Source organism: Ixodes scapularis, unplaced genomic scaffold (genome assembly GCF_016920785.2).
Source record: "Ixodes scapularis isolate PalLabHiFi unplaced genomic scaffold, ASM1692078v2 PGA_scaffold3__209_contigs__length_174095766, whole genome shotgun sequence".
In the NCBI taxonomy this organism is placed as follows: Eukaryota; Metazoa; Arthropoda; class Arachnida; order Ixodida; family Ixodidae; genus Ixodes; species Ixodes scapularis.
The window spans coordinates 141,490,364-141,504,554 of NW_024609868.1; the positions used below are offsets into that span (position 1 = coordinate 141,490,364).

The window sequence follows — 14,191 nt, forward strand, 5'->3', positions numbered from 1 at the left end:
GTTTGGGCAAGGATATGACACTTGTTGGGTGTTATTAATGCGACTTGAAAAGTGCGAACGGAGCGTGATGTAAGGGTTCGGTGACAATGTGTGATAATATTGGTGAAACACTGACATTCGGGCAACTCTTCGACGGTGATTTAGCAAAGGCAGAGCTGCATGTTTCTTTAGTTGGGTGACGCTAGTAAAAGACGAATAGTCGGACTATACGAATCTTACAGCCCGATTCTGAATGGCTTCCAAGTTTTCGATAAGATAATTTTGGTATGGATCCCATATCGCTGCGGCATATTGTAGTTTGGGGCGGATGAGTGTTCTATAGGGAGCAGTTTTAAGTGAGGAGGAGCGAATTTTAAGGTACGTTGCAGATAACTAAGGGATTTACTTGCAGTTGAAATTATACTGTTTATATGTTATACTATTGTAATATGTTTCGGGTACAAATACTGATCGTCTACTATACTGCATCAAAATTAATGAGAGCTAAAATACTATATCCAGTCTTTATCTGGTATCAATAAAAGTTTTGGCGGTGATTTTTTAAAATAAAAGTTGCTATTTATTTATACTTTTTCTTCAATATGTTTTTTCCTTCGTCACTTAAACTTAAGACTACAGTTAGGCTCTAGATAAATAAATTAGGCTCTGTCTGTTTCATCTCAGAATTCAATAAAACAATGGTAATTAGCAGGGGCTCAGACAAGCGGCCCGTCACTGTATGGGACGCAGCCTGCAAGCATCCCACAGCTGCGATGCCCCGTTTCCGTGCCTCGAGCACTACAATTATAGTTTCACATCGTCGACTCCTTTCCGTTAGCAAAAGAGCTCTGCTCATATAATGTGTTCACACATTTTGCAGTAGTCTATTTTCTTTTGAACTGAGCATTGCATCGTCTAAATATTTGCTTGTCTTCCTCGTGTAAATCAACCGGATTGGCAATAGCACCTGCTAGGCTACAAGCACGGCCTCTTTTTTCAAGGGGGTGGCTACACAGACTCTTGTTCAGCAGGATGACACTACCCAGAGAAAAAAAAATTCTGCAAAAAACATTGATTTTGAAAAATTACATATTTACATCCATCTACACCCAGAAAGTATTCCCAGAAATTTTCACTAGTTTTTACACTGCATAGTTAATTTTTTATAAATTATTTTCTGTCCACCGAAGCTAATGAAAAGATAGGGTTTGGAGCACATTGAACAGATTTTTCTCTGTTCCACTTTTTGGTTAAATTGAAATTTTAGTCAATCTATCGTTTGATAATGGCAATACAGGGAAGGCTTGTTCTTCACTTTTCCTGACTGAAATTTAATAAGGAATGCGCCTATGGAGTTTGTTTGTCACTTTACAGATGTCTTTTATAAAAAATGTTGACATTTTATCGGAGACACAGAAGACCAAAAAGTTGACCGATTTTGCAGAAGAGAAAATTGATAGAAATCAATGACATTTTACAAAAAACTTTCCATAGGCGTGCCTCCTAGGCATTCTGCTACATATCTAGCAAATAAAAATCTTGAATATTGTGATAGTTTTCCGACAATAGATTAACTAAACAATGTAGGGGTGTGGCTGATAGAAGCTGCCCTAATTTCCTTCCCACTTGACCGACAAACCTGAAATTTTGTTATGCACCCTCTAGCGTGACCACCAGCCTACCCTGTGAATTTCATTAATTTTAAGCCATGGGCTCAAAAGTTGACCCTTCCAGGGGGTGTCTCCCCTTAAAGACACACTGACACCCTGAAGGTTTTTTTTTGTCTAAAATGATGCAAGTTGTAGTCATAGACACGCAAAAAATACCGCAACGCAAAAAAAAAAAATGCTTTTCACACGCACGTGTTCCTTTTCATTTTTATTGTTTTTCTCTCTGTCTTCTCACCTCCTCACTTATTTTTATTTGTGACATAATCGATTATGAAATTTAGAAGCTTTGTAAGCAACATTTCTATAATATTGAATAACAGCATTCATAAAACATGTTTCTTAATGCTATTGCAAACGCACTAGACCCCTTATTTAGAAATATTGAAAATCGAAGTCTGGAAATGATGTCGTCTCCTGGCTTTTTATCCTCCCTCGGAAAACATAACGGTGCTCGGCATGTGTAGCACTGAGGATAACCAGGGAGTCGGGGAATCGGACGAAGTTCTCTTTTCGGTGCCGGATGACCCCTCAGACTTCAAGAAGGAAATACAGTAAAACCTCGTTATAACAAAATGGGATATAACAAACTAATGGATATAACAAAGCAATCATAATTCCCCTTGCATGCTAATAGGGAAGAAATGGACATTGGCTATAACAAACTAATGGTTATAACGAAATAATTACGATCACTTCTTCAAGTTTGTTATAACGAGGTTTTACTGTAGTCAAATGGTCAAAACAACTGGGTTTGGTCTCTGTGCACCGTAGTTTCATTTGTGACTCTGCTGGGGCAGCCTTTTGCACTAGAACCAGCGCAACGTGTCCCCTCACATTGCTCACAAAAGTCCACTGCGCATCCTCTCCGTTCTTGGCGCTGTTTCAAAGAATTTGAGATTGCTGAAAGGGCCCTAAAAGAACTTTAAAGGGGCGATGCAACAATTTTTGTACTTTGTGCAAATACCTCTTAGAATGGATCCGTGACATTAATGACCTATGAAACACGCGTTCGTTTTTCACCCCACGCAATATAAGTCCCAGAAAAAATTAAAGAAAAAAAATTACACCATCTTCCTGAGGGGAACCATGGGGTGATGCGGAGCATCGCGGATCGTTATTAGCAGCCTCTCGTTGTTGACGTTTACACGCGGCTTCCCGTTCTCGAAGGTCGGGTTCCGCCGCTCGCTTCGTATGTTTACTTTGAACTTCACGGTCCTGAACCTCAGGTTCTGCTGCTCGACGTTCACGAACCAACGCGGCTTCCCGTTCTCGAAGGTCGGGTTCCGCCATTCATTTCGTACGTTTACGTTGAACTTCACGGTCCTGAACCTCAGGTTCTGCTGCTCGACGTTCTCGAACCGCCGCTGCTTCACGTTGTCGTAGTTCAGCATCCGCCACTCGACGTTGACGAATGGACGCCGCTTCTCGTTGCCGTAGTTCAGGGTCTGCCACTCGCTTCAAGCGTTTGCGCTCAGCGTCGCGTGCCCTTCGCTGCGCAGCTTTGTCTTCAGTGGACGTAGCGTTGCTGTTAGTTTGTGGGGTGGTGCTGACGCTTGCTTGCGCCAACCCACTAACTGACGGGACTGTTGCTTCCATCACACTTTATCGGAAGAACGGAGTGGAGTCAACAGCGGTGAACTGAACACGCGCAGAAAATTGGTTTGCTCTTTATGTTTATACAGCCTTGATGGAGATGCGCCTCAACGGGTAATCGGTCTCTTAGCCGTAGATGAGAAATTTAGCCAACGCAGTAGTGATCACACGAACGCGTGCCGGTACGAAACTCATCCAGATAGAAACGGGCGGGGGCGGCGGGGATTGAACCCAGGAGGTTCCCAGCGCAGGCTTTCGCTCCACGCTCCGAGCTGAGACGCGTTAGCCCACTCGGCCGCTTCCTCCCCTTGAACGCGCGCAGCGCGCTACCGCTGCTTATATTCACACTTGAAGGAGAGGAGACTAGAGGAGGAGAGTTGCGCATGCGCACGCGGTGTGAGTAGAAGCGAACGCACGCGAAGTGCTTGCAGCTGGTAGAGAGAGAGAGCGGAGAGAGTAACGCGCAGCTGTTGGAGAGAGGGAAGGAGGAGAGTTGCGCATGCGTAGTGTGAGTGCGGACTACGACGCCGCGGGACATAGACCCGAGCAAGAGATGCTCCGCATCTAAAACGAGCAGCGTTCACCCCCTCAACTCGCAGCCAGAACAAGCGGCCACGTGATCTGGAGCCGATTATATGCCGCCAATGTAGATCATAGCCACGCGCTGGGGTTGGCAAAGCACAGGGCACGCGCTGAGTTCCAGATATTGTTATGGCTCGGCTATTGTCGTCGTTGCAGCGATTGGACACGGGCCCCTACCCGAATGCTTCTCGAGCTGGCAATTATCACGAGCCCAAATCAAGTGCCCACGCAATGCTCGGGTCCAATCTATGAACAGCATTCAAATATCGTCATATGGGTGTACTGCGATCCCCACGTTACGTCATGAAATTTTGCAAAAGAGAGATTGAATGAAAATGATCGCTTTTGTTCTTGAAATTACACCGCAACAAAGGAGTTTCTTGGCCAGCAGAGTTGCGTGCGAGTATCCTTGACTCCCACTAGTGCCAGTAAGCTCGTGTATAGTGAAAAGCATTCCAACTGAATATCGTTGCACAGCTCCTTTAAACTCGAAAGTGAAGCGTCGTCTGCTCACGGCGATAGGCAGCAGGCACAAAGAAGACGGGTTGATCGCGGGATGCGGGCAAATGCGACTATTCGGGTTGGAACAGTTCGGAGGCGTGAGAAAACCTCGAATTGCGGGACAAATCAATCTTTGACATCACTGCACTGGTGCGGATCGCGTGGGAACTTTAAAATCAGCTTTGGGCAATTGTTTTTTTTTCTTCACAAATACTGAGTTCTCTAGTTTCGAATTTTTAGGGTAATGTCCAGGCATCGTTTTCAATCGTTTCGTACTAAAAACAAAACAAAATATGAGTTTGACCTGTCAGTGCCTCTTTAAGATAAAGATATGACATTGGGCTTCTAGGTGTCAAAAAATACCTTTAAAATACCAGTATTTCCTTATAATACTAGTATAAAAATCGCCAGGAAACCAAAAACTGACGTATGAAGCTATATTTTTTTCCATGCCTTTTGAGTCTTGTGCATTGTGCGACAGGGCACGGACAGTGTGCTTGCTCGCGTTTTATTGAAAACTGCCAGTTGGTTGGTGTTTTAAATCTTGTTATGACATCAAACGTGGGCCCAAAGTAGTCGTACACACAAATAAAAGCTCAAAACGGCAAAACTGTGAGCTTACAAAAAGCTTCTTTAGGTTTCCTCGCTAAATTTAGCGGGGAAACTGAATTGGTGCATAAATCGTGGCGCTAATTTTTCTGCTAAATTTAGCGGAGATCCTGAATTTATCTGTAGGTCCTGTGATGTGGTGCAACGCATCAATTTTCCCGCCAGATTTAGCTCGGAACCTGAATTGGTGCATAGGTTGTGACGCCAATTCTTTGGCTAAATTTAGCAGGGAACCTGTGTCCGTGACTGGTAAGCAGTATGCCCATATAGCTGAAAATCTTGAGTAATAGCTTAATAATGTTATCGCATTAGTAAATATAGACTGGGAAACGCGAGATTTAGTGTTATGGCCAAGACCACTAACACTGGCACAAAAACTGTTAATGGTCTTGCCACTTGGCAAAGACCACTTTAAGTCATATTAATGTGGTGGCTATTTTTGGATGTGGTGTCTCACAGGTCATCTTGAGTGGAGAAGATGCCGTTGCTGAATGGTTGGACCCGAACAACAGTTTTGAAAAGGTTGGTTCCTTTGACTATGGTGCTTGGAATGTTATGTCCATCTAGTGTACATTTTTCTGAGATGGTAATGTACCCAGGAAAAGAGATTTCATGCGTAGGGGAGACTGTGATTAGTTCACAATCTCCTTACCACTTGAGGAGCACTTATGTATGATCCTATCATATTTGAGAGGGGCATTGAAAATTGTAAGATTTTGAACCAGCAGCCAATTCTAAAGAGGTCTGCCATCTCACTCTTTTATTCAGGCATTTTGTACATAAAATGTGCTTTTGGCGAAGATAACTTCCGAAAACGTAAGATGCATCTGTGACACTCAAAAGCGAGATGCAAAATTCTTATCCTTATGATCGCTTCCATTGGCTGGCGTAAGCGATCATGTGACCACAGCGATGATCAGTTGCATTCTTATTGGAGGTCACAGAACGAGTCTTGGTACATAAACCATTGCACCAACATTTACGACCCAAAAATATACTCTGCATATGGCGATTCTGTCAGGTATGACCAAAGTACTGCCACACAGTTTCTCTTGAAGGACATAGATCCTGAATACCTTGAATTTGGGCACGAAGACACAAAGACCAAGGCGACCCAAAAGCATTTTCAATAACTAAACGCATCCTAAAAGTGTGTGTGTGTTTAGCGTAACAGAGAAAAGCTGCTCAAACAGCGATACCAGAAACACCTCTTTGTAGTCATGGCCATGTTCCTGCTACCGAGTAACTATGTTTCAGTCATGTGTTCCCAGATGTAAAAATAATACTGTTGCTATAGTGGCACAGTCAAATGCCTTTATGAATACCTTAACTATGAAAACGCCCGTTTAATGAACTATAATAAAGTCCCGGCCAATCTCCTATGCGTTTAATGTGTTTCTCTGACTAATACAACAAATTCCTGTTTAACAAATATTTCTGTTTAACTAAGCAATTCTGGGCCCCACGATGCAAACAGTATTGGTATTATGAATTTTTTAGGGGAATATTAATCGATTTCATGTTACACATGCATTTCCCCTCAGCACCACTTGGATACAGGGCCTTTGTGTTGAATGTTCTGGGTGACCAAAACAGGGGAAACACACTTTCCTGCCCTTTCCACTTCTCATTTCGTGCACTCTTTCTACACCACCTGTTTCTGCTCCTCTCTTCTCCTTTTCACCCCTCTCCTCTCTGCACTTTCTCGCACCACCTGCATCTGCTCCTCCCATTCCTGTGTGCTGGGTTCATAGCTCAGTCAGCAGCGCACTCGGCTTTCACACAGGTGACCAGGGTTGAATCCCTGGCAGCGGTTGCTGTTTTTTTTTTTTTTCAAGATCGTTTGGTGGTTATGGGACTGACTGACCTGCACATTTTGTGCTTACACAGCAACTGAGCTTGGTTGGCCCTATAAAGCTATTGCTTTAAAAAAGTAATGTTACTTTTTTGTTTTACGGAAAAACAATGAAGAGATAATCAATTGTCATAAACACAATGGGCGCCCACTACAAACCACGTGACATGAAAACTCATATAGCAGATCGCAGACACGGCAAATTAGCATTTCACAACGCAATAAACACGCGAAAATTCACTACTAGCTCCTGTGTCTTGGGAAAGGATCTTGCAGTCTATAGATAGAGCAGATTCGAGTTTCACAGTGCGGTAAACACAAAAACCGGCTGCCAGCTCGCGTGCCACACCGATATCACGTGCGCTGATCATGGGAAAAAAACACGGGAACTCTCTACGAACTTGCATCTCTCAGGAGCCGATATTGTGCGCGCAGATCGCGGACAAAAACCCGGGAATCCGCTGCGAACCCGCTTGTCACACATACTGGTACCACAGATTGCGCGGTTGATGTGATTCCTGTTGCACCTCGCATGATATTTGACGGGTGAGCGATGTTTCTGAATTTTTATGTTACAAATGTTTAGCTAGAAAAACGGGATGGGTTATCTCTTAGGGTGCCCTTACGTAATTTTACGGCATTTGGATACAGGTTAAGAGCATGCCAAATAAACCCCAGCAAATACCAGCCTCAGCATTGAATCACTCCTTCGACCAACTAGGAAAGACAGTAACCTTGACAGGTTACTTATGGGACATCGGTACAGCATACCAATACATTGTAGCCTCAGTAGTGGTCTGTTTGCGCATGGTCGAGGAATGGTGGCTGGTAGTAATAGAGGTGTGGGAGGAGCCTCTGGCACTTTCTTAAAAGAATCATGAAACAATTTTTCTATTTTCGCTAAATACTACTGTCAAGACCGGTTATAACGAAGTCGGCCACTACAAAATAGCGGCTACAGCGAAGCGATCACGATTTCCCATTCCCTTTTGCACTTCGTTAACCAAAGCCAGTTATAACGAAATACCGGATATAGCGAAGTGATTTCCGATTCACGTCGACTTCGTTATACCGTATTTACTCGCATAATGAACGCACTAGCATAATATACGCACCCCCCACAACGGGCATCAATATTTTGACTTTTTTTTTTTCCCTCCCGTAATCAACACACCTCCAATTTTCGGATCCGCGAGTCTCGAGTTGCGTCCAATTTAGCAAGCCACCAAGCAAGTTTTCTTTTGCCGCCAAGCAGTCAGGCCAAGTCAAGCCAGGCTGCTCACATCACAGTGGCTCACGTTACGGCCTCAAGTGCATAGTTGCGGTAGTTACGGAAGTGATTAACCGTGAAACCGAGTGTCGTGCACACTTGACGAAGCTTGGGTCGAGCAATTGCTGAGCCCCGGACATTCTTCTCCTATCGGAAGGCATTGATGTCAACAATCAAGCTGTTGTCTGTGGTCTGCTTTCGGACAGTGAAATCGTGAAAGTGGTTAGGCCTAATTTCACATACTCCGGGTAAATGCATTTATTCACTCCAGAACAGAACGGCACAGTGAGGTGCATGCTGCGCTGTAGGCTGAGAATGTTTGGTAGCCTCTCCATGAACGAAACTTGATCCGCGCGAGTGGACTTTGGCAGTCGGCAGTTGGACTTCGTACGACTTCAGTAAAGAATGTGCCCCTCCCTGAGGGTCGCCAGGTTGTTTTGTCCCGGTCCTTCCTAGAAGTCGTAGGTCAGGGCCGGGTGATCGTGGACTGCCGCGCTGGATGGTCGCTTCGGTGCTTGTTGGTGGTGGCGGAGCCTCGAAGAAAGACGCTCAAAATCGAGAGCAACGATTGATAAAAACAAATATATTAAGGGGGGACACTGGCTAGAGCTCAAACTTTTTAACTACTCAAGTGATTGGAATGAAATTTGCAGGGGAGATTTAGCTTCAGATGTAGGTGTACCGTGCTAACTTTCAGCTCTCTAGGACAAATTTACATACCTTCATAACATGATGTGTCGCTTTTCATTAAGAAATCTATGATATGCAAATCAAGCTATTAAGCATCATTTTGACTGCTTGAATATAAAGTGGGGGATATGGGACCTTGGGCTATCTAGTTTTAATAACTTAAATGTAAATATTTCAGGAAGAGTTATTACCTCAAACTATGAGATGCATATCTGTCCTCTGTCAATTTTTGAAAACTTGGTTTTTTATCACTGAGGACTTCAACCTAAAACAAAATAAAGTAGATAGCCCGATTCCTGAGTAAATTTCAGTTCAGAAACATCTTGATTGTGGTATCAGAATACTTTCACCTTCGAACAAAAGATTCCTTCATATGAAATTTGCAGCAAAAAGTGGAACTGAGAAAAATGCATTCAAACATTGAACTCCTTTACTTTGTTACTGCCTCACAATGTGTTGAAAATATTTTATATCAACGTAACTATTTGGCATATGGTTATCAAATTTGGTGTAAGGGTGTATAATTAGTTTCTAAAACTGAAAACCTCAAAATTAAAAAATGAATGTTTCCAAAAAAATTTAAAATTTAGGCCCATGTCCCCCCTTAAAACATCAACAGCAAACTTGGTTACAGAACTCTACTGTCCGCTGACGGCAGTAGAAATACAAGAAAAAACCGCGCCTCGGCGCAAAGTGCCCACCGCGCACGGTGAGGCTCAAAGAAACTGCTCGTCGCTCGCGACAAAGCTACGCGGACCGGCGGACCGCGGGAGATAACTTGCTCCGCGCGCGGGCTTGTTCAAACTCAACGTTTCCTCGCCAGCGCGGACGAGAAAACTCCCCGCTGACACAAGGCCTGTCCAATCAGGACGATTATACAATTCTATTGGCCCCAGTGCCGGCTGGTCCTCCACCAATCACAGAGAGGCCACGGAACTCGTTATTTCCCTTTTCTAAGAAGAGAAACAATGCTAAACCACTTGGGGAACTCTCCAATCGGGGCGATACTTTACTACTTTACGGAGAAAAGACCCTCCACTTCGCCGCGTCAAAACAAATTAACGCCGTGTCCTTCGAAGTTAGCGAGTAAAGCGTAATGGAGTCCAAATGGACCCAGGCCGGCGCCCCTCCTCGCTAAAACCTTGCTGTAGCAGTCTCCCGACCAGACAAGCCGTCACTGGGAACGCGCCGTGACGACAAAGCCGGGGAGGGTGCCACTACCTCGCGGAGACAGGCAAGAATGTCTGTCTCCTTCCCGGGCCAAAGATTAAAAAAGGCTCAAGCCGCTCATCCCCCTATCCTCGGGGCGAGCCGTCGGGGTGCCCCCATCCGAGCGGTTGAAGGTCGATTACCTCAGTTCCCAGGAAACGATCAAATACTCAAGCGACTCCTACACGCCCACCCTGAAAACTGTGCCAGGACTTCTGGACTGGCCAGCAGTTATTATAACAGAACAGTCGCGACACCATTAAAAGAAAGATAAAAAGAAAAACACTTCAACTCAAGCAAAACCCCGTACGGAAAACGACGGCAAGGGAACAACAACAAAACACATACGCTAAAAAAAAAATATCCTGAGCATCAGCCGTACTTTTGTACAGCCGTCCCACTCGCGCCGAAAACAAACGCGCAAAAAGGATTACAGCAATAAAAAAAAGGCTCACAAAGAATATGCGACGCAGCACGAAACTCTGCCACACTCTACAGCTAACAGGTCGCAACCAGTAGCTTCCACAGAACAAACAAACAACAAAAAAAAGCAAAAACAACATCACATGAAACATTTCCGGATCCCAAAATAAATTAAGCAACCAGCCAAAAATGTGGCACAGTATTGTTCGGAAAATTGTTTCCATGCAAATGTTCATGTTGCCGTGGCAGTGATCGCCTTCCCACATGCACACCCACTGACACCACGTGCATAAGCGGGAGAAAACGCTCCCCTGCTACCATACAATCGCCCCATTCTCGAACAGCTATGTCGGGTGCCGCCGGAATTGCGATGCTCTCCAGAGCTTCCTATACGCCCTCGAAGGCGTGCCCGGCTCGGTCTCGACACGGAAATGTGCTTGGTGCTCGCTTCGCGGACACCTCGGTCTAAACCAGCTCTGCCCCTCTGGCGCGCCATCTCATTCCTAGCTCCGAGGTGGTCGCCCCACGGCGATTCGTGCGCCTGCACCGGCACCTCTCCGCGCCGCCCACTTGGTGGCACCTGTCGTGTCACACCGTCCCCACTAGGCCCGTCGTAGGGACACCGAAGTCCAATCTGAGCGATGTGAACAACTGCAGCAGCCCCCCTCGCGACCTCCACATTCGCTAGTCTCCCCAGCGCCGGATCCAACCCCTGGTTCTCCGGGAGCTCCTCCCTTCTAGCTGCCCGGACGCAGGAGAACCCTCGTTCGCGCGTGGCCTGATCGGCCTCGAACCTCATGGTGGTTTCTGGTCCCTACACGGCACGATCGACCCTGGACTCCACGGTAGTGTCCGGGCCCTGAACAGCGCGACCGCCCTCGGACTCCATGAAAATCTCCGGCTCCTGGACAGCGCGATTAGCCTCGGAACCCCTGGCAGTGTTCGGTTCCTGGACAGCGCGGTCAGCCTCGGACCCCCCGGCAGTGTCCTGTTCCTCGACACTGCGGTCGGCATCAGACCCCACCGCAGTCTCCGGTCCTTGTACGGTACGATCGGCCTCGGAACCCCCGGCAGTCTCCGGTTCCTGGACAGCGCGATCACCCTCGGACTCCATGGCAGTATCCGGCTTTTGTACGGCACAATCGGCCCCGGACCCCATGGCAGTCTCCGGGTCGCCCCGTGCGTCCGGTTCTGTTTCGCTCACGCAGTGAGCCTCGGGCTCCGCGCCCTCCGCTGCATTAATCTGCAACTCTTCACGGTGCTCCTCCAGAAGCCGAGCTCTTGTCCTCCGCTCCTCCGCCCGGAGCTCTGCGAGTTGTATCTGCAGGTCTAGCTCCTTCGTTCTTTTCCTCACGAGGACTATCTGAACACTCACCGGAATCGCTTCCCCATCCGACCATTCGTCGCCTCCGTTACTGAGGCTCTCCCCAATGGGCCAGTTATACGTCGCCATGCAGCTAAGTACGCGGGTGTCAGCCGGCGACGGAAGGGAAAACGACCACTTACCTGGCGGTGCTGTAGAGTCCGCGCAGTCGCATCGGATGTCGCCAACCCCGCAGGCCACTGGCGTCGATTGCAGCCGCTGACGTCCGCCGGCTTGAATCTTTTGTCACCATTGAAGGCCCCAGGCCCACGGCAGTTGTCGATGACGCCGAACCCGCAGGTCACCGGCGCCGATGGCCCCACGCGACGTCCGCTTCTTGGCTTCCACCGCTGTCGGACACAGGCGTGCTCGTAGCCGTGCCTTGCTGTACCAGGCTGCTTGTGGACCGCTCCTCGTTGTCTCGGCTGGTCCTGGGCTCCTTCCGATTTACACCACCGCTTTCCGCACCAACCCAGGCGTCTGGAACCTTTCCAGGCGGTTGACAATGTCCACGATCCTGTCGACTGCGCCAGTAAAGAATGTGCCCCTCCCTGAGGGTCACCAGGTTGTTTTGTCCCGGTCCTTCCTAGAAGTCGTAGGTCAGGGCCGGGTGATCGTGGACTGCCGCGCTGGATGGTCGCTTCGGTGCTTGTTGGTGGTGGCGGAGCCTCGAAGAAAGACGCTCAAAATCGAGAGCAACGATTGATAAAAACAAATATATTAAAACGTCAACAGCAAACTTGGTTACAGAACTCTACTGTCCGCTGACGGCAGTAGAAATACAAGAAAAAACCGCGCCTCGGCGCAAAGTGCCCACCGCGCACGGTGAGGCTCAAAGAAACTGCTCGTCGCTCGCGACAAAGCTACGCGGACCGGCGGACCACGGGAGATAACTTGCTCCGCGCGCGGGCTTGTTCAAACTCAACGTTCCCTCGCCAGCGCGGACGAGAAAACTCCCCGCTGACACAAGGCCTGTCCAATCAGGACGATTATACAATTCTATTGGCCCCAGTGCCGGCGGGTCCTCCACCAATCACAGAGAGGCAACAGAACTCGTTATTTCCCTTTTCTAAGAAGAGAAACAATGCTAAACCACTTGGGGAACTCTCCAATCGGGGTGATACTTTACTAGTTTACGGAGAAAAGACCCTCCACTTCGCCGCGTCAAAACAAATTAACGCCGTGTCCTTCGAAGTTAGCGAGTAAAGCGTAATGGAGTCCAAATGGACCCAGGCCGGCGCCCCTCCTCACTAAAACCTTGCTGTAGCAGTCTCCCGACCAGACAAGCCGTCACTGGGAACGCGCCGTAACGACAAAGCCGGGGAGGGTGCCACTACCTCGCGGAGACAGGCAAGAATGTCTGTCTCCTTCCCGGGCCAAAGATTAAAAAAGGCTCAAGCCGCTCATCCCCCTATCCTCGGGGCGAGCCGTCGGGGTGCCCCCATCCGAGCGGTTGAAGGTCGATTACCTCAGTTCCCAGGAAACGATCAAATACTCAAGCGACTCCTACAACTTCTTATACGCGTAGTCACGGATTATACCTGAGCGTGCCCGCTGGATACTAGCAATATATGTCGCCTAAGAACGGTTGTAATTGTGTTGCTTTTTGTGCTGAGTGAGCTTGTAGGGCGCTTTTCCTTCGGCAAAAGGCACCCTGAAAGCGCCCTAAAAGGTTTGCAATTTATAAAGCATGGTTATTGTGGCGTGCCCCCGACCAGCCCTGGGTGCGCCTCCACCACTGGAGACGTGCCACAGTACCTTGCCGTGTCATATTGGCAACTAATATAACATTTGCAGAAAGTGTGTAAATGCAAAAATTTTGGTACAGATTCGTCTGGCGTCGCACTTTCCTCGAGGAGGAGGAGGAAAGAAGGAGGAAGAGGAAGATCGGAGAGGAGGAAGGAAGGAAGGAGAGGGGGAATAGAGAGAGGAGGAGGGGGTGAGAAGGAAACTGGGAAAAAGCCCCCTAAAAGTTTGTTGTGAAAAAAAAAAAAAAAAATGGGGTTGGGGACGTCCTTTGGCGATTTGTTGTGGGTACTTTTTTTGTTTGGGAAGCAGACGATTTGGAATGCGATATATTTTTTTTCACTTGCTTAGGGCGTTTTAGCAGATTTAGAAACTCTGTTTCTGGATGTTTGACTAAACGCTGGTCGCTTATTGTTACAGATAATTAATTGGGTTAATATATTTCATACCCTTGGCTCAGCGCACCGTGGCGATTTGTAAGCGGAATGGTGACAGTCCCTGTCAAATAAGTTTGGGAGAAAAATTTTTACCCAGGATTGGCTCAGTCCCGAAAAAAAACACTATAATTCACGTTGTGAAATGCAACCCAAATTCCAAATGCTAACAGCGCAACGTGGCGATTTGTAAGCGGTATACGAACAGCCCCTTTAAAATAAGTTTGGGAAACAAATTTTTACCCAGGATTGACCCAGTCCCGAAAA

The 14,191-nt window shown here is 47.2% G+C and overlaps 1 protein-coding gene across 2 annotated transcripts in view; it reads left to right on the plus strand.

Moving 5' to 3' along the window:
- Positions 1–14,191, plus strand: part of LOC8043092 (abasic site processing protein HMCES) — a 96,097-nt gene that overhangs the window by 42,055 nt on the left and 39,851 nt on the right. For both annotated transcript variants that reach the window (XM_040222284.2, XM_029979882.4), the window contains exon 6: positions 5,394–5,456. In XM_040222284.2, coding sequence (XP_040078218.1) covers positions 5,394–5,456 — 63 coding nt within the window. The remainder of the gene's footprint in view (positions 1–5,393; positions 5,457–14,191) is intronic.